Source organism: Diceros bicornis, chromosome 37 (genome assembly GCF_020826845.1).
Source record: "Diceros bicornis minor isolate mBicDic1 chromosome 37, mDicBic1.mat.cur, whole genome shotgun sequence".
Taxonomy (NCBI): Eukaryota; Metazoa; Chordata; class Mammalia; order Perissodactyla; family Rhinocerotidae; genus Diceros; species Diceros bicornis.
The window spans coordinates 23,973,949-23,994,562 of NC_080776.1; the positions used below are offsets into that span (position 1 = coordinate 23,973,949).

At 42.1% G+C, this 20,614-nt stretch overlaps 1 protein-coding gene across 1 annotated transcript in view; it reads right to left on the bottom strand.

Moving 5' to 3' along the window:
* The window catches only part of IQCA1 (IQ motif containing with AAA domain 1), a 146,153-nt gene that overhangs the window by 16,522 nt on the left and 109,017 nt on the right, over window positions 1-20,614 (bottom strand). The window contains exons 13-14 of the mRNA XM_058533276.1: window positions 18,229-18,336; window positions 14,188-14,387 (exon numbers count right to left, since the gene is read on the bottom strand). Of these exons, the coding sequence (XP_058389259.1) occupies window positions 14,188-14,387; window positions 18,229-18,336 (308 nt within the window). The remainder of the gene's footprint in view (window positions 1-14,187; window positions 14,388-18,228; window positions 18,337-20,614) is intronic.

The window sequence follows — 20,614 nt, forward strand, 5'->3', positions numbered from 1 at the left end:
CATCAGGCAGCCACCAGCAAGGTGCTGCAGTGCTGGGGAGGACCTGGCGAGGACTGGGTTACTGGAGAGCAGGGCTCACTTTCCTGGACTGTAGTCACTTGGATTCTGTTTGAATACGTAATATGTGAAGACATTTTGTTCTGTATTTCCACTATTTTAAAATGCTATTTTAAACTTCTACGTCCTTGCATTACCTTTTATGAGACTGTGGAAGTTACTTCAAGTCCTCACTGGGTATTAGCTGGGATAAACTGTAAATGATAATCAAAAAAAGAGCAGAGGTGTACTAAGAGTCAGGAGTCCAGGTTGGCTGACCTTGTACGGGAAGCAAGGTAAACTGAGGCAGAGGACAGGACCAGGAGGGAGCGGGGATGCAGGCACCGTGGATAGACTGTGCCAGTTGATGCTCTAGTAACAGGAACACGTTGATGTTTTTGCTGGTTATCAAGCTGTATTCAAGGGAAGGTGTCTGGATGGTGACAGGCGTCAGGCTCGCGAGTCATCTGGACTTTCCTCTGGAACCCCTTTCTCCTCCCCAGCCCACTCTCAACTACACTAGGGCCAATGCATTCACGCCAGACCGTACTGACTCTGTGCCCACTTTGAGAAGCACAGGGGTTAATGCCTGTGTGCAAGGCCATACTCAACTTCCCATGGCACATTTTAGCCACATTTAAGGCACCTCCTGCTCTAAGTGTTTCCAAATTGGTTAAAAATTCTTTAATGCCTGTGGCATTGATCCTGGTCCCAGCTCGTCCCCATTACCCCACCACAGAGCAAGATCAGATGCCCACTGTATTTACGAGGATTTACAGCCCGCAGAACGTTCTTACAGACGTTACTGGGAGACAATGGCCAGGGCAGCTGCAGTCTGGTGCCCTCCCTCCCGGCAGGGCGCACCCTCGCCTCAGGGGCTGTGTGGGAATAATCGGGCTCCTGCTCAATTATTCTCTGAACATAAAGCTGCTCTAAAATATAAAGTCTATGTAAAAAAAAAGTTTTTGATGCCTATGTGCACTCCCTTTCTCAACCTGAAACTGTCTCCAGGACACAGTGGAAGGAGACCTGGCTTTCAGACAGCAGACCCATTCAAGACTTACGACCACCAGCCCCTCCCTTCCTTTATCTACACACTTGATGCTGCACCAAAGGGCTAAATCCTGTTTCTCTCTCTCCTCCCCTCCCTTCCCCTCTCCTCTTATCTCCTCTTATCTCTCTCTCTCACTTGAGCAGCTGTTTTTTTGGGTCAAGTGTAGGTCTTTGCTTCATCCTTTTTGTAAAGGTGGGACTAACATATTTATTACATTTATTACAAATCTGTGTGTTTAAAACAAAAACGACCCACCAATAGCAACAATGTCTTTGTTTGGGTTATTAACCAGGAGTAGAAGTCTCCCCATCGCCTGACTCCTGGACCAGCTGTTGACACCAGCACATCTGGGCAGGATCCTTTGGCCTGCTGCCAGAGGCTGTTGGCTGTGAGCCCAACGAGGGGCCCCTGGTGGGTGGCGTGAGGCACCAGCAGCATCGCAGCTTCCTTCTGTCCAGGCTCACAGGCCAGTGTGGGCCATGTGGCCTAGACTGGACACTGGCTAGGCGGCCTCCGTAGCCCTGCTCTCCTAGGCTTCCCTCCGATTGTAGCCCTCAGTGGCCAGATCACGTGCAAAGGAAGAAAGAGAGGACGCAAGGACCACGGGGAGGACAGAACATCTCTCCCAAGCCCCGGAGCACAGGGTGAGGAGTCCTCTGCTCTGGCCTGCTTCCTGGGCTCTGCTGGTCCCCCTGACCTTCTCATGAGAGGCCTGGAGAGTGTCAGGGAAGAGGGAAGTCGGGAAAAAGAGGAATCCTGGGGGAGTGCGCCAACAGGATGCAACAGCTTCCAGTTCCTTCACCTTCTCATGCTGGAATGTCCCCTGCTGACACTTTGGCCCAGGAACAGCCTTGTCCTTGGGTCACCATGAAGGCACAGCTCTCACAAGGCCAGGCATGACTGAGCCTCCACTTCCCCAGAGGCCAGCTGGGGGCCATGTGACGGCTTTGGAGTCAGGCTTAAATCCAGACGCCAGCCCCCTAGTTCTTTTGCCTTTTTGCTCATATTAAGTGCTCTAAGCCTCAGCGTTTGTCTGTAAAATGGGGACATTAATTCCTGCCTCATCAGGGATTGGTGCAATCAAAAGCGACAGCGTGTGTAAAACTCCTCAGCACGTGCCCGACTCCTGGCCAGACAATGAGAGTCCTTCCTACTCCTCATCCCCCCATTTACCGTTATAAACCCAAGGAGCCTGCTGTCTTGCCTTAATAACTTCTTTTGTCAACGAAACATGTATTAAATATTAATCATTTACACATTTTCTTAATTGTTAGATATATGTTCCTTGCAAAATGGATGTCTATTCTTTTCCACATATAGCTTTAGTAGAAGAGAGAATTTTAAATAATTTACTTGTACAGTAAACACATTTCTTAAAGGAACCCCCACAAGTTGTTAATCTATTAGAATTATTGTGTATAAAATAAAGGAACCCTCCAAAAATAATGATAACAAAATGGATTTGAATTTGTGTTTGTGAAGCAAATCAGAGGCTTGCGTCCCCAGTGTGTTTCCAGAGTGCAGGGTGTCGTGGGCAAAGCAAATGCCGCTGGCCAGAAGTGACATTATGAACAGTTTCCTCTTTGTTGCATTATTTACTCTCTAAAGATGAATTCAGTAATAGGAATTCTTTATAAGAAGACGTGATGAGTAATCAGGCCCTTCTGTTATTTCACCTTCTCTAGCAAATGCCACAGATCTTGCTGCACTGAAGCCACGGCCCCCGTTCTACGGCTCACGTAACACAGGAACACACTACGGCTTCCTGCCATTGCTTTAGAGCACGGGCATAACTTCCTGCCTTCCTTTGGTTAATTAAAAGCAAATACCTCTTTGCAATGCAGATAGCTGCTCTGTAAGTCATGGGACGCAGGGGCCTCAGTGTGCACGATTTTTAATTGAATGGCTCCTACTCCTGCCACCTCTGGGTCTTTCATTAATCAGTTATACACACAGTGAAGGTGAAGCTTAATGAGGTGTGTGTCAGGCACTCTGACACGGAGTGGCCTAGGTGGATAAATGTGCTGTTGCACATTTTGATAATTTGACATCCAGCATTTTGTGGTCCATGGATTGTCAGTTTGCAATGACTCTAATAAATGCAAAGATTGCTTATCTGATATCAAGATTAAACCTCTCAGCAGCAGGAACAAATAATTTCCTGAGAGTAAGAACATCATGATCGTGGCATTGGCTCTGTCCTAGAGTGACACCAGGGGTGACTGAGCCATTTGGCAGGTGGGACAAGAGAGGCATAATTCGGCCCTACTTCAGTTAGAGGCTGAATAATGCAGTTATTAAACCTGGAGGCTCTGGATCCAGACTGTGCATTGCATTGCAACCCAGGAAAATTACTTAAACGCTTTGCACCTCAGTTTTCTCATCAGTAAAGTGGGGATAATGATAGTACCTATCTCATAAGGTTGTTATGGGGATTGAATGAGTTAATACATAGAGAAGTGTAGAAAAGATATATATAGATGCTTATGAAATTTTTATATTTATATGCCAATTTTTTTTTTTTGATTTTTATTGATATTTTAATGGTTTCTAACATTGTGAAATTTTGGGTTGTACATTTTTGTTTGTCCATCACCCCATATATGACTCCCTTCACCCCTTGTGCCCACCCCCCACCCCCCCTTCCCGGGTAACCACAGTCCAGTTTTCTCTGTCCATGTGTTGGTTTATATTCCACATATGAGTGAGATCATACAGTGTTTGTCTTTCTCTTTCTGGCTTATTTCACTTAACATAATACGCTCCAGGCCCATCCATGTTGTTGCAAATGGGACGATTTTGTCTTTTTTTATGGCTGAGTAGTATTCCATTGTATATATATACCACATTTTCTTAATCCAATCGTCAGTCGAGGGACACTTAGGTTGCTTCCACTTCTTGGCTATGGTGAATAATGCTGCAATGAACATAGGGGTGCATAAGCCTCTTTGGATTGTTGATTTCAGGTGCGTTGGATAGATTCCCAGTAGTGGGATGGCTGGATCATAGGGCATCTCTATTTTTAATTCTTTGAGGAATCTCCATACCGTTTTCCATAGAGGCTGCACCAATTTGCATTCCCACCAGCTGTGTATGAGGGTTCCTGTTTCTCCACATCCTCTCCAACATTTGTTGTTTTTTGTCTTGGTGATTATAGCCATTCTAACGGGCGTGAGGTGGTATCTTAGTGTTGTTTTGATTTGCATTTCCCTGATGATTAGTGATGTTGAGCATCTTTTCATGTGCCTATTGGCCATCTGTATATCTTCGTTGGAGAAGTGTCTGTTCATTTCCTCTGCCCATTTTTTGATCGGGTTGTTTGTTTTTTTGTTGTTCAATTGTGTGAGTTCTTTATATATTATGGAGATCAACCCCTTGTCAGATGTATGTTTTGCAAATATTCCCTCCCAGCTGGTTGGTTGTTTGTTCATCTTGATTCTGATTTCATTTGTCTTATAAAAGCTCTTTAGTCTGATAAAGTCCCACTTGTTTATTTTTTCTTTAGTTTCCCTAGTCTGGGTAGGCATGTCATCCGAAAAGATTCCTTTAAACCCAATGTCAAATAGTGTGTTGCCTATATTTTCTTCTATGAGTTTTATAGTTTCAGGTCTCACCTTCAGGTCTTTGATCCATTTTGAGTTAATTTTTGTGAATGGCGATAGCACATGGTCCACTTTCATTCTTTTGCATGTGGATGTCCAGTTTTCCCAACACCATTTATTGAAGAGACTTTCCTTTCTCCATTGCATGTCCTTAGCACCTTTGTCGAAAATTAGCTGTCCGTATATGTGTGGTTTTATTTCTGGGCTTTCAATTCTGTTCCATTGATCTGTGTGTCTGTTTTTGTACCAGTACCATGCTGTTTTGATTACTATTGCTTTGTAGTATGTTTTGAAGTCAGGAATTGTGATGCCTCCTGCTTTGTTCTTTTTCTTTAGGATTTCTTTAGCTATTCGGGGTCTTTTGTTGCCCCATATAAATTTTAGTATTCTTTTTTCTATTTCTGTGAAGAATGTCATTGGGATTCTGATTGGGATTGCATTGAATCTGTAGATTGCTTTAGGTAATATAGACATTTTAACTATGTTTATTCTTCCAATCCACGTGCATGGGATATCTTTCCATTTCTTTATGTCATCGTAGATTTCCCTCAATAATGTCTTGTAGTTCTCATTGTATAGGTCCTTCACCTCCTTGGTAAGATTTATTCCTAGGTATTTTATTCTTTTTGATGCAATTGTAAATGGTATTATCTTTTTGAGCTCTCTTTCTGTTAGTTCATTATTAGCATATAGAAATGCAACTGATTTTTGTAGATTGATTTTGTACCCTGCAACTTTGCTGTAGTTGTTGATTGTTTCTAACAGTTTTCCAACAGATTCTTTAGGGTTTTCTATATATACAATCATGTCATCTGCAAATAGTGAGAGTTTCACTTCTTCGTTACCTATTTGGATTCCTTTTATTCCTTTTTCTTGCCTAATTGCTCTGGCCAAAACCTCCAGTACTATGTTGAACAGGAGTGGTGAGAGTGGGCAGCCCTGCCTCGTTCCTGTTCTCAGAGGAATGGCTTTCAGTCTTTCCCCGTTGAGTATGATGTTAGCTGTGGGTTTGTCATATATGGCCTTTATTATGTTGAGGTACTTTCCTTCTATTCCCATTTTATTGAGAGTTTTTTATCATAAATGGATGTTGTATCTTGTCAAATGCCTTCTCTGCGTCTATTGAGACGATCATGTGGTTTTTATTCTTTGTTTTGTTGATGTGATGTATCACGTTGATTGATTTGCGGATGTTGAACCATCCCTGCGTCTCTGGTATAAATCCCACTTGATCATGGTGTATGATCTTTTTAATATATTGTTGTATTCGGTTTGCCAATATTTTGTTGAGGATTTTTGCATCAATGTTCATCAGCGATATTGGCCTGTAATTTTCTTTCTTTGTATTGTCTTTGTCTGGTTTCGGTATCAGGGTGATGTTGGCCTCATAGAATGATTCAGGAAGTGTTCCATCTTCCTCTATTTTTTGGAATAGTTTGAGGAGGATGGGTATTAAATCTTCTTTGAATGTTTGGTAAAATTCACTGGAGAAGCCATCTGGTCCTGGACTTTTATTTTTTGGGAGGTTTTTGATTACTATTTCAATCTCTTTACTTGTGATTGGTCTATTCAGATTCTCCATTTCTTCTTGGTTCAATTTTGGGAGGTTGTATAAGTCTAAGAATTTATCCATTTCTTCTAGATTGTCCAATTTGTTGGCATATAATTTCTCATAGTATTCTCTTATAATCCTCTGTATTTCCATGGTATCCGTTGTAATTTCTCCTCTTTCATTTCTAATTTTATTTACTTGAGCCTTTTCTCTTTTTTTCTTAGTTAGCCTGGCTAAGGGTTTGTCTATTTTGTTTATCTTCTCGAAGAACCAACTCTTTGTTTCATTAATCCTTTCTACTGTTTTTTTGGTCTCAATATCATTTATTTCTGCTCTGATTTTTATTATTTCTCTCCTTCTGCTGGCTTTGGGCTTTGTTTGTTCTTCTTTTTCTAGTTCTGTTAGGTGTAATTTAAGGTTGCCTATTAGGGCTTTTTCTTGTTTGTTAAGGTGGGCTTGTATCGCTATGAGTTTCCCTCTCAGGACCGCTTTTGCTGCGTCCCATATGGTTTGATATGGCATGTTATCATTTTCGTTTGTTTCCAGATAGTTTTTGATTTCTCCTTTAATTTCATCAATGATCCATTGGTTGTTCAGTAGCATGTTGTTTAATCTCCACATTTTTGTCACTTTCCCAGTTTTTTTTTCCTGGTTCATTTCCAGTTTCATAGCCTTATGGTCTGAAAAGATGCTTGTTATGATTTCAATCTTCTTAAATTTATTGAGGCTTGCTTTGTTTCCCAACATATGGTCTATCCTAGAGAATGGTCCATGCGCGCTTGAGAAGAATGTGTAGTCAGCTGTTTTTGGGTGGAGTGCTCTGTATATGTCTACTAGGTCCATCTCGTCCAGTTTTTCATTTAAGTCTAATATTTCTTTATTAACTTTTTGTCTGGATGATCTATCCATTGCTGTAAGTGGGGTGTTAAGATCCCCTACTATTATTGTGTTGTTGTTGATTTCTCCTTTTAGGTTTGTTAATAGTTGTTTTATGTACATTGGTGCTCCTATGTTGGGTGCATATATATTTATAAGTGATATGTCTTCTTGATGGAGTGTCCCTTTTATCATTATATATTTCCCTTCTTTGTCTTTCTTAACCTGTTTTATCTTGAAGTCTACTTTGTCTGATATGAGTATGGCAACACCTGCTTTCTTTTGTTTGCCATTAGCTTGGAGTATTGTCTTCCATCCTTTCACTCTGAGCCTGTGCTTGTCTTTAGTGCTAAGACGTGTTTCCTGAAGGCAGCATATTGTTGGGTCTTGCTTTTTAATCCATCCTGCCACTCTGTATCTTTTGATTGGAGAGTTCAATCCATTTACATTTAGGGTAATTATTGAAATATGAGGGTTGAATGTTGCTGTTTTGTCACTTATTTTCTGGTTCTTTTGCATTTCCTTTGTTTCTTGTCCCATTTGTTTTGGACTGCCAATTCAGTTTGGTTGTTCTGTCTTATGATTCTTCTAGTTTTCTCTTTGTTTATCATATGTGGTTTTAATTTGATTATTTGTTTAGTGGTTACCTTGAGGTTTGGGCGAAAAATCTTCTGTATGAGATAGTCCATTATCTGATAGCCTCCTATTTCCTTATACTAAGTCAATTCAGTCACTTTCCTCTTCCCCTTCTAAGTTGCTCTTGTTATACCTTATTCTATCTTGTGTTGTGGCTGTGTGTTTACAGTGATGAGGTTAAATTTATTTTTGGTGAATTTCTTCCTTTGATCTTTGAGTTTAGTATTTAAGTGGTTGCTAACCTATTCCGGTAAAGATCTACTATTTCTCTGATTTTGTCTACCTACTTTTCTCCTTACTCCAAGCTTTGTGTTCCCTTTCTCTTCTTGTTTTCAGGCCTGAGGGCCTTCTTGAGTATTTCTTGTAGTGGCGGTCTCGTGGCCATGAACTCCCTTAGCTTTTGTTTATCTGGGAGAGTTACTATTTCTCCATCATATTTGAAGGATATTTTTGCTGGATAGAGTATTCTTGGCTGAAAGTTTTTCTCTTTTAGTATTTTGAATATATCATTCCAGTCTCTTCTAGCCTGAAAAGTTTCTGTTGAGAAATCCGCTGAGAGCCTGATGGGAGTTCCTTTGTACGTTATTTTTTGTTTTTGTCTAGCTGCCCTTAATATTGTTTCTTTGTCGTTGACCCTGGCTAGCCTTACCACTAGGTGTCGTGGTGAAGGCCTTTGTCTGTTAATATATATAGGAGTCCTGTTGGCTTCGCTTACTGGTATTTCCTGCTCCTTCCCCAGATTTGGGAAATTTTCAGCTATTATTTCCTTGAATAGGCTCTCTGTTCCTCTTTCCCTCTCCTCTCCCTCAGGAATACCTATAATTCTTATGTTACATTTTCTAATAGAGTCCGATATTTCTCGGAGTCTTTCTTCATTTCTTTTTAGTCTTAGTTCTCTCTCTTCTTCCATCTGGAGTATATCTGTATTCCTATCCTCTAAAGTACTAATTCTTTCCTCCATATTGTCAGCTCTGTTCTTTAAAGATTCCAGATTCTCCTTTATCTCCTCCATTGTGTTCTTCATCTCCATCAGCCCTGATAGGTTTTTCTTTATGATTTCAATCTCTTTTGTGAAGAAACTCCTAATCTCATTTAATTGTTTGTCTGTGTTGTCTCGTATTTCGTTGAGTGTTTTTATGATAGCTATTTTGAAATCTCTGTCATTTAGTTTATGGATTTCTGTGTCTTCGGGGTTGATTTCTGGGTGCTTGTCATTTTGTTTCTGGTCTGGTGATTTCATATATTTTTGCATTGTGGTTCCTGTGTTGGTTTTGATTTTCCTCATCCTGGAAGTCTCTGGTTGCAATTTCCACCTGCCGCCACTGTGTGGTGGTAAAGGGCTGTGTGGTCTAAGCCCCCTGCGCTCTGCCCCAGTTTTTCTGCTGCGATCCGCAGTTTTGTTTTGTTTTGTTTTGTTTCTTTTCCCCACTGCGATCCACGGGTCCAGTCCAGTTTATTCAGGTCTGCCTCGGACCGCTAGATCTGGTCGAGCTGCAGACTCCGGGTTGCGGGGAGGGGGGAGCTCTCTCTTTTGCCCTCTGGGTCCCTGACGTGGGAGGCTTCTCGTTTGCCCCTCTTTATCCGCTCTCTGGGTTGCTCAGATGTTGATGGTAGCCCTGTGGCTCCTCTGAGCCCTCTGTGCGGGAGTTTCCCACTGGCTGAGAGCGCCCGAAGAGCTACAGTTTCCCGCCGAGGGCCGCCCCTCCCCCCTCTCTGGGAGCCGCGCGGACCGGATCGCTGATCTGATGGGGAGGGAGCGGAGTTCTCCTTACCTCTCCCCACTTCCTCCGGGGGCCCAGCACGTTCCGCTCTCAGATGTGCGGCAGTGTGGATCCCTCCGCTCCAGCTTTTGACTGTCTGGGATTCCGTTGTTGGTCTGTGGCTGTTACTTTTGTTGTATTTTGTGGGGGAAGAATTCACGGGAAAGCTCACTCCGCCATGATGCTGACGTCACTCCTTTATATGCCAATTTTTATATTTATATGCTTCTGTCTGTTACTTGACAATGTCAACAAAATTTGGTGTTTAGAATGAATGAATTTAGGTGTTCTTTTGGGCAAGAGGATGGGTTTCTTTTACTTTTCCTCTGAAGAACTTAGTGCTCAGAGGCTAAGCACGGAGGCCACAGATTAGGCTACCAGGCTTTAAATTCCAACTTGCCCTCAAATCCTTGGCTAACCTTGGAAGTGTGTGTGCATAAGGGAAGATTCCAAGAAGCTCGGTGGAAAGCAACAGCTGGAAAACTAAAGGAACTGAGCACATACCTTAGCTTCTGCCAAGTTAGAGAAGCTTGTAAACACCTCAGGCTTGCCACTGAAATTTCAAAGTAAAGACCATGTTCCAGGACTAAGGGATTTACCTGGGACTAGGGGCAAACTCAACATAGACCCACACTAACAAAATGGCAACAAAAGCCTCCAACAGTTCAAGCTGATCAGTTAGTAATTTAACTGCCTGTTAGCACAAAGCCTAGCATTTTTCAGATTGTCAACAACATATTATCCACGTGTCTAATATACAATAAAAATTATTAATCATATGAAGAAACAGAAAAATGTGACACAGTCAAGGAAAAAGCAGCCAAATAGAAACATTAACCCAAAGATGACCCAGTATTGAAATTAGCAGATAAGGATTATAAAGTAACTATTAAGTTCAAGGACTTAAAGGAAAAGATAGTCATATTGAATGAACAGATGGAGAATTGCAGCAGAGAAATGAAACCCATAAAAATAAACAAATTTAAACTCTAGAACTGAAAAGCAAAATATCACAAGTACAAAAAAAGTCCATAAGATAGGTTTAATAGCAGATTGGAGATGGTAGCAAGGGTAGATAAACTTGAATACAGATTAATAGAAATTATCTAATGTGGAAACTAGAGAGAACAGAATCTCAGTGACTTGTGGAACAATATCAAGCAGTCAAATACATACATAATTGGAGCCTCAGAAGGAGAAGAGAGAGAACGGGGCAGAAAAAATATTTGAGGAAATAATGGCCCAAATTTCCCAAATTTGGTTTAAAACATATAGTTACGGATTCAATGAGCATAGTGAGCCACAAGCAGTTTAAGTACAAAGAACAAACAAAAACACCTAGACATATCACAGTTAAACTGATGAAAACCAGAATAAAAAGAAAATCTTATAACCATTCAGAGAATAATGACACACTACACACAGGAAACCAACAATTCAAATTTTTGATAACTTTTCATCAGAAATAATAGAGGTAAGAAGACAATGAAAACACATCTTTAAAGCATGGAAAGGAAAATATATCAGCCCAGAATTCTATATCCAGCAAAAATATCCTTCAAAAATGGAGGCAGTGTAAAGACATTAAAAATAAATAATATGAAAGCTAAGAAAATTTCTTGCCAGCAGACCTGGACTAAAAGAAACATGAAAGAAAAATTTTCAGCTGAAAGGGAAATGACATCAAGTGGAAAATTGCATCCAAAGAAAGAAATGAAGAATACTAAAAATGGTCACTTTGTGGATAAGTGTAAAATACTACATTTTTTCCCTCTTAATTTCTTTAAAAGACAAACAACTAATGCAAAAATAATAATACTCTAACGTGGTATTTAAAAAATTTCTAGATGTAAAATGTATGATAAAAGCATAAAGGGGGCCGGCCCCGTGGCTTAGCGGTTAAGTGCTTGCGCTCCGCTACTGGTGGCCTGGGTTCAGCTCTCGGGCGCGCACCGATGCACCGCTTCTCCGGCCATGCTGAGGCCGCGTCCCACATACAGCAACTAGAAGGATGTGCAACTATGACATACAACTACCTACTGGGGCTTTGGGGGAAAAGAAAAAAGGAGGAGGATTGGCAATAGATGTTAGCTCAGAGCCGGTCTTCCTCAGCAAAAAGAGGAGGATTAGCATGGATGTTAGCTCAGGGCTGATCTTCCTCACAAAAAAATAAATAAATAAAACTGTAAAAAAAAAAAGCATAAAGGACAAGGGATAATAAATGGATGATATTGTTGTAAAGTTCTCACATTTTATGTAAAATAGTGCAATATTAACTCTATGTAGACTGTGATAAGTTAAAAAAGACTACTGTAAACTGTAGAGCAATCACTAAAAATAAAACAGACAATAGAGGGATCCAAATAAAACACTAAAAAGTACTGATTTAACCAAAAAGAAGGCAGGAAAGGAGAAATAGAAGAATAAAAAAGAAATGGAACATATGGAGAATAAACAGCAAAATGGTAGACCTAACTCAACTATATGAATAACTGCGTTTAATGTAAACAGAGCAAATGCTCCAATTAAACGGTATATGTTGTCGGATTGAATAAGAAAGCCAGACTCAACTATGTGCTATGCACATGAAACGCACTTTAACTGTAAAGACATAGAAAATAAAAGAGTATAAAGAAAGCTGTTGTGGCTCTATTAATATCAGACTAGGTAGACTTCAAGACCAGGAGTATTACTAGAGACAATAAGGGACATTCCATCATGATAAAATAACCACTTAGAAAGACATAACAATCATGAACATGGATGCAGCTCATAGCAGCACTTCAACATATGGGAGGCAAAGACCGACAGAATTGAAGGGAGAAATACAGAATTCCACAATCAATGGTTGGAGGTTTTAACACCCTCTTTCAGTAATTGAGAGGACAAATAAACAAGAACAACAAAAAAGGTAGAAAATGAAAAAGCACATCAGAGAATGAGAGAAAATATTTGCAATACCTGTGTCTGACAAAGAACTTGTATCCAGAATACACAAAGAACTCTTACAAATCACAAGACCAATAATCCAGCGAAAAGTAGGCAAATGGCTTGAACAGACATCTCAAAAAAGAAGTTATACCAGGACCAAAGCACATGAAAATGGAGATTCACAGTTTTACACATTTTTCAAAGCTCATGAAAATATACCCTTAAGATCTGTCTATTTCACTATATATAAATTTGACCTTAATAAAAATAGTGCAGGAGGATAAAGAAGAGAAGGACTAGGTTTGAATCCTGGCTCAGCCACTTGATCTTGGTGGCCTTGGGCAAGTTACTAACCTCCCAGAGCCCCAGTTTCTTTATCTGTAAATGGGGATAACGATGGACTCTTCACCGGGCTGTTGTGAACACAAAGGTGGGAAACATCCAGTCCATGCGAGGAGCTCTTTAAATAGCTTAATGGTCTTTCTTTGTTCTCTACCTACCTTCCTCCTCTCCCTTCTCCCAGCTCTTCAAAATTTCTTTCCACGAATTCCTTCAGGACAAGCAAGAGAGAAAAGGAGAGGGGGGAATGTTCTAACTTGCTGCAGGGTTGGGACCATGTGGCTAAGGAAAGAAATCTCACTGCCATCACTTTCTCACTTACGGCTGTTAGGATGATATGGAAAAGGAATCATTCCTATGAGCAACTGTTTATTATTATCAACCAACTCCCATGCTTTACAGCCCCCTAGAAAGTAGATGCAGAACCAACGTCTAGCCCCGCATATAGGATAGTCCTTGCTACGTGTATGTTTTGATATAGTAAAAGCTGGCTTATCTGGCATTCTAGCAACTAAAAGCAAATTGAACAGCAGAAGGATAACCTTGAGGTACTCAATCAAATAAAACGAAGTTCTGTGAAGTTTTAATATTAAATATAAATATTCTGTACCAAAATGCTTTAAAACTTGGTAATCCTCGTGTGTATATGTATGTATATATGTATATTGTCTCTCTATCTATCTATCATCTATTTATCTATCACCACCATCATCTCTATCTGAGCTATATCAGAGAATCATTGCTTTTAGGGTTGACAGAGGACCTCAGTATCATTTGTTTTGACTCGCTCATTTTGTGATGATAAAATGGAGACCCAGGGAAGCGAAGAGCTTATCTAAGATCACAGAGCTGGGTAGTGTATGGATCTTTCAGGACACCACATCCTCTAGCCCTGTGATATAACTGAGCATCTACATTACCGTGGTTGGCTTAGCTTCCTGCAGGCTCCTCTTATTACTTGTGTGAGGAGCTGATGGACAGAAGGTACTATACCTTGGCAATTCACGCCACGTGAGAAAGAATACCCCAAAATGCAAATATCCGATGCCATTACTGAAGGGAGATGGGCTGAAAAAAGAAATTCTGGATTTAATTTTCAACGACACGTGCGAGCATTTCAGGGAGGGTCCCTGTGGCAGAAGAAGGCTGATCTGGATGGCACAGGAGGGTGTTTATGCAAAGAAAGAAGCTGTTTCTAATCGTTGGATGCTCAGCCAGATGCAATAAGTAAGTAATATACAGGGCACTGCAACAGGGAAGTTTAAGAAGGATGTGCATGTCAGCCCAAGGGAATTATCTGCAAGGGTCCGTGATAGCTGGTTTAAGGAAACTAATTGCAGGATTTGAAAATGTAATTTGAAAGACAGAGGAGAACTGGAAACCAAGAAATGTAATAAATACCTTGAAGACTACATGCAGCATCATTTGGAGGCCATTTTTGCCAGGGTATTTCCCAGCAATGTTAGTTGCAGATAAGTTAAAGAGGTTGGCTCCCGTTTCGGTGCAGATGGCGTGGACCAGCATTTTCTTCCCTACCCCCGATGGCCCGGCCAACAGCAGGGATTTCACCAAAGGAGCTTTCTCATGCACTGCTGCAGAACCTAAAAAAGACAGAGGCAAAGGCTCTAAAATTCTGCCAAGAAAATAAATGGTTCTTAGACTAGGATTCCTCAAGGCCATGACTCCACGGAGTGACCCCAGTTTCTGCAACAGTGATGAATGTGTTGAAAGCATTTCTAACCAGAGGCACCCCTTCTGTCTCTGCAACATCTTTAAAGTGTATGTCAGGGCTTGAGGGGAGCCATAGGGTCTCCCTGGGTATTCAATACATTGCTTCTCTCCTACCCCTCACCCTAGTATTTTCCCCAAACTCATAATTTTACAGAACATTCCTGCAATAACTTACCTCTGGCATTCGTGGGAAGGGGGAGGAGGTTTCTCTGCTTGTCAGCAGCAGCATTATACCCTTTGAAAGCTTGGGAAGAGGAATGTGGAGGCGCGTGGTAAGGTGGACTGACAAGTGCTCATTAGTGATTCTTAGGAGGTAAAAGGAAAAACCAAGACCCAGGTGGCAGTAGCCTGGACTTTCTTCTGCCTGGGTGTCTAGCCTCTTGGTAGGGGAGGGGTCAACCCGACACTTGATAATAAACGGGCTTGAATTATTATGCCGTCACTCAGAGGTCCATGCCTCCCGCTCTCAACCACATTGTCCATCTCCTTCTAGACCAGACTGAGACTCTGGCCAGAGTATCTTCCATTGTCCTGAACCCAAGTGGGCCACACGTTGGCACTGAGTAATTATAAAGTGAAAGGAATTAAATCCTTCAATGTGCTGTGATCAAAACATCTACTATCATGTTAGTTTGCTTTTGGTCAACAACTAGGCACTTTTTGATCAGCTGCAAATATATCAATATTATAATAATTATTGCATTTTTCTTTCTATTTTCTTGTGTGGTTCAGAAGATATAGGGAATTTACCTAATAATTAGAAACCATTTTTATGGTTACCTACCATACTCCACAGAAACAGGGAAAATAGTTTTGAGCAAGTTCTCTTTAAGATGAAATTAAATAGACGTGCTTTATTTGTGGTTAGTGAGGAATATGATAATGTAATATGATAAAGGAGATCCCGTTTTCCGTGACAGGAGAGAGATGCTGTTCATTGAGTCTTCCGTTCACCATCTGGGTATTGAAGTTGCTCAGTTCGTGGCCCTGCTGGGGGCCGTCGGGGATTCCAATGCGGAAAAGAGTCAGGATTGGGTGTAAAGAACCTATGGCCAGCAGGGGAGCTGAACCTGAGTGGATATGACTAAAACGGGAGGCAAATTGTGTTAAGACCCGTGGGAGCCACAGAGAGCTCAGAGAAGAAACTAATTCCAGCTTGGGGGATGGGGTGGGAGGGTAGGGGTGGCTCAGGCCAGACTTCCAGGAGAGAGTGGCATCTGATCTGGGCTCTGAAGAACGGGCAGAATTAGAACGCGTAGTGAAGGGGACATTTGAGAAGATTCCAAGGGAGCGCGGACACACTGACTGCAGGGCTGGAGTGGGAAGTCAGGTGGTACTGGGGGAGTGGCAGATAATTCTGATTGGAAGGTGGTTGGGGTTGCAGATTTGCTGAGGGTGCTGGCTGAGGCCAGGGGGCAGGGAGAGGTCCTGGCAGGGGTGGAGGGAGGACAGAACAGTGCTGAGGACAGAATCTGGGGAGGGGACAGCAGGAGGGAAAGGGACAAGGGCAGGGAAGACCCAGAACACATGTCATTTACTCCATGGAAGTGACTTTCCAGAAGAGAGGGGTGGTCACCAAGGTCACGCAGAGAGGTGAAGAGGGTGGTCCAGGAAGGCCTCTGTACCTGGGGCCTCGCTGACCTCTGGACAGCAGCTTAGATGGGCGGGGAGGAGTCAACAGGGACACACCAGCTGGTGTCCACAGCTCTTCCTGCCCATCTTGCCTTTCAACAGCAGTTTTTAAACAATCTGTAGAATGACTAGGAGACTGAGTCAGTTTCCAAGCTTTTGTGCATTCACCATTTCCAACTTTCGGAGGACTAAAGATTCACAAGGAGGCCGGTGTTCGTGTCCTAAACCCAGCTCTGCCACTTCTGAACCCTGGACTCTAAGAGGCTTACTCATCTGTAAAAGCAGGTTCAATGTCCACCTTGACAGGTTCTGCTGGGAAATGAGACAACATGAGCACGCTGTTTCTGCCCCGTAAGCACTCTCCTCCCTTCCTTCTCTCCTTCCACGCTCTGGGGGACAGTAATATTTCCGGGAGGGAGGGTGAATGCTGACCAGGTGCTTCCTGGGCATTCCCTGATCTGCCCAGCAGGCTCTGAAAGCTCCAACCTGGTCCTGGGAGCCCAGGCTGAGGGTCCCGAAAGCCTGCAGGCCAGCGGGAGCTCGTGATGCTTGGCCAGGGGTGGAGAGTGGCCTTCCAGTCTGTCCTCAGTGCCCTCTGCTGAGTGGCTGCGTTGGTTCCTCCTGGCAGTGGTGACCTGAACAGCTGGGGACAACAAACATTCCTTTTTGTAGCAGGATCCTATTTTGCATCTATGAAATTTAAATGAAGCACTCAAAGGTTGATCTGTGGATGTACTTCTTTGCCGTCTTGGTTTGGTCGTGCACTGCAAACACACCAACTGGTCATGAGAACAAACGCCCCGCTGGCTCTGGGGCCTGGAGAGGTCGGCAGCCCCTAGGGACCTCAGGTTGCTCATCGACAAAGGGAGGGTCCAGGCAGGATGCTTCCTGAACACTCTTCTTCTGATGCTTTCAAGCCAGCTTGGAAACAACATCCATCACCTTGTATCCGCCAGCCAAGGATCAAACATACCACACTCGTTTGTTAGGAGTTTTGCCAAAAACTTGTCAGCTCTTGGTGCTCTCTGCTCTACTACCTTCCATTACACTGGGATGAGGGTTAGGGGCTAATCTATTTATTTTATTTATGTGAACCCCATAAATATTTATAAATATTTTATTTTATAAATAATATTATAAAATTATATCTATAATAGATTATAAATAATAATATAAAAATATTTATTTGGTTGACCCCAAAAGTATTATGTATTTATTTATGTTATATATACATATTTTTATTTATGTTGACCCCAAATACCATTTGCTACTTTTGGGATTAAGCCAAAAGAGGAATGAACTATTTCTTGCCAATAGGTTTACATTCTTAGTTAAGTAAAGTGGAACAATAATGTAAATGTCCAAACTATTCCCATCTCATTTTAAAGCAAATTAAACAAACAAAATGTGATTTCTGTTGCAGAACTGTCACCAGAGCACAGCCTGGATGGAGTTCCTGCCTCTGCCCCAGGTGACTCAGGTCATACACATAGTCATAAAAAATAAACGTGGACGAGGGCAGCAGACATGTCTCTTACGGAGAGCCCGCCTTTCTGGCACCTCTGGCACAGCACAGAGCGCTGGTCCGTCTGTCTGAACAATCATGATTGAGTCTCATTTAGCAGTTAGAGTGGACTTCAGTGAAAACTGGCAGACCCTCGATCCATTAGACCCATGAAGCCCGCTGTCACTGACCCCTGAAGGGCCAGCTCTGTAAAGGATAGAGTAACAGAAGTCTGTGTGTAAAAGGCAAGCCTAACCTCAGCCCCTTGCCTATTTGCTTAATTTTAATTGCTGGTGCTCGCTTTGGCTAGTATCTCCCAAGACGATGGCCGACAGGACCTTCGGCCCAGCACGTTAAGCAGGCACTCACCAGCGGTGCAGACTCGCTCCCGGGTAGTGCCTCTCTGTGGGCTCCAGGATGCACTATCGCAATGGAAGCACCCTCACTCAGAATTCTCAGGAGGAAGAGTTAAGCCACAATGCACTTTGATGCCAGCCAGGAAGACACTGTCAAAGCCCGCAAGCAGTGTAGCCCTGCTTCTAGAAAAGGCGCGACAGGGCACGTGGAGTCTTTACCTAGTGGCAAGATCCCATAGAGGGCGATGAGCTGTCTGACATCCAGGAGGGAAGGCATAGGCTCTCTGGACTCCTGGCGAAGAGTGGTCCCCAGGTAGCTGTACTCACCTGGAGAGAAAAGATGCAGAGGACAAACGAACAGGAAACAATGCTGGCCAGAGCCGCATAATTTTGGCACTTGCAAAATTCACATAGAACACAAACTGAACATTTCTGAGCAAATATAATCGTACTATGGGGAATCATTATGAAGAACACATCTTTCTCAGATAAAGGCTTGAAGAAAAACCATCCAGTCTCAAGAACATTGCTACATGGCTATAGTAAACCAGGCTTTATGCTGACGAGGATACTAATGTTCTAATGTTTTTTAAAAATAACTTTTGAATATTGGCTATGTGAAGTGGAACCAAGTTCTAAAATGAGGGACATACAAAGAAGACTAAAATAAGGCAGGTTTTGTTTTATTCATATTCCAAGAGATTATGTCTAACATTTGCACAAACTTTAAAAATAAATGATTTAAGATCGCGGTGTGAAATTCGTACTGGAGCAGTGTAAATCTGAACCTAAAATATAATCATTTGAAAGGAAGGATATGAGTCTAATTTAGGATAAATAGAAACATCTCCTTTTGAGGGTAATATTCATTTACATTTTCATCATTTTTAAAGGATTACCAAAGGAATAATACAGAAATAAATCTTTACAGGTTTAATTAGAAGGCATCAAAGGGATTAATTGTAACTAGTCATAAATCTGAAGTGTTATTTTCTAACTAATTTAGATAAGGTCACCAAGAAAATTAGTTTGGCTGTCTCCATTTGTCATGAGGCTGGACCTTTACATACCACACGACTCTCTCTCCGTGTACCTGAATCTGAAGGGAAAATATTCCATGAATGCATCACAGTGTCTTGATCACTTTGTTCTTACTTTTTATTTCTATCACAAGGATGGATCTTGCATAGCTTTAGATGTTTCAAATGTACGACAAACACAATACATTTATGTGTATATGAAAATACTGAAAAAATACATTTGTGTGTGTATGAAATACTGAAAATATCAGAAACTTGAAAGCATTTTCAAATGCTAAGAAAACTGGAGTTAAAAACCAGATAAGGATTGCTGTTTTGTGGTGGAGGGCAGCCTTTCAAAGACTCCACATGGAAAAAAAAGTCCTTGGCAAGGACAATGGGTTTTGGTGGGGATAATGGGCGATAATGAAAGCTCCTCTTACGGCTTCTGATCCCCGCGTTTTCTAATGAGCAGGTAATAAATAGACGAGTGGTTAATTTCCCCTTCACTAGAGTAGGAAGAGATCCTAGAGTCACCATTAAATCCAGCGTGTAATTGCTGTAAACATGACATTAGAGGTGAAATGAAAGTGACTCCAATTTTCCTGCTTAAGTAAATCTATATTAATATCCAGATGCACCATGTTTTCTAGAACCTAACGGATTTCATTTAGACACATTATACCAAGTTGAATTAGTGGGTGTTGGTTCCCACAGAGCAGAGGACACAACCAGCCCAGGCCGTTTGCCCAGTGATGACACTCATTCTGAAAGCATACTCCTATGTTTTGCTATTGCCCAGCATGGAAGCCATCAACACTTCCCACCTATGCATTCAGAACTTAAAGACTTCAGGATTCCCTGCACAGACCCCAGGTCTTCCACAGGAGAGGGAAGAAGGAAATGGGTCAAAAGGTATTTAAGGTAGAGGGCTTGGGAAATGACAAGGAGACCAGAACAGTGGAAAGAAAAGAAGTAGGGAATGTGTTATGGGTTGGACTGTGTCCCCTTAAAATCTCTACCTTGAGGCCCTAATCCTCAGTATCTCAGAATGTGACCTTATTTGGAAATAGGGTCATTGTGGATGTAATTAGTTAAGATGAGGTCATTAGGATGGGTCCTAATCCAACATGACTGGTCTCCTCTATAAAAGGGGGACATTTGGACACAGACATGCACATAGGAAGAAGGCCATGTGAAGATGAAGGCAGAGATGGGGTGATGAAGGACAAGCCACCAAAAGATTGCCAGCAAACCACCAGGGGACAAGACGAGGGATGAAATGACAAGCTCCGTTTAGGCCACAGGAACCTGAGGGCAGCTGGGCATCCCGGTTCGGGAAGCAAGAGAGAGGTGGGGGCTGGAAGGGGCTCTGAGGCTACAGCCTACTGACAGCTTCTCCCTCTGCGCCTGCAGAAGGAACCAACCCTGCAACCCCTTGATCTTGACTTCTGCCCTCCAGCATGGTAAGACAAGAAATTTCTGCTGTTTAAGCCCCTCAGCTTTGACACTTTTCACAGCGGCCCTAGAAAACTAATAAAGAATGAGTAAAATAATTGAAGAGAATAGGAACATAAAGCACAGTT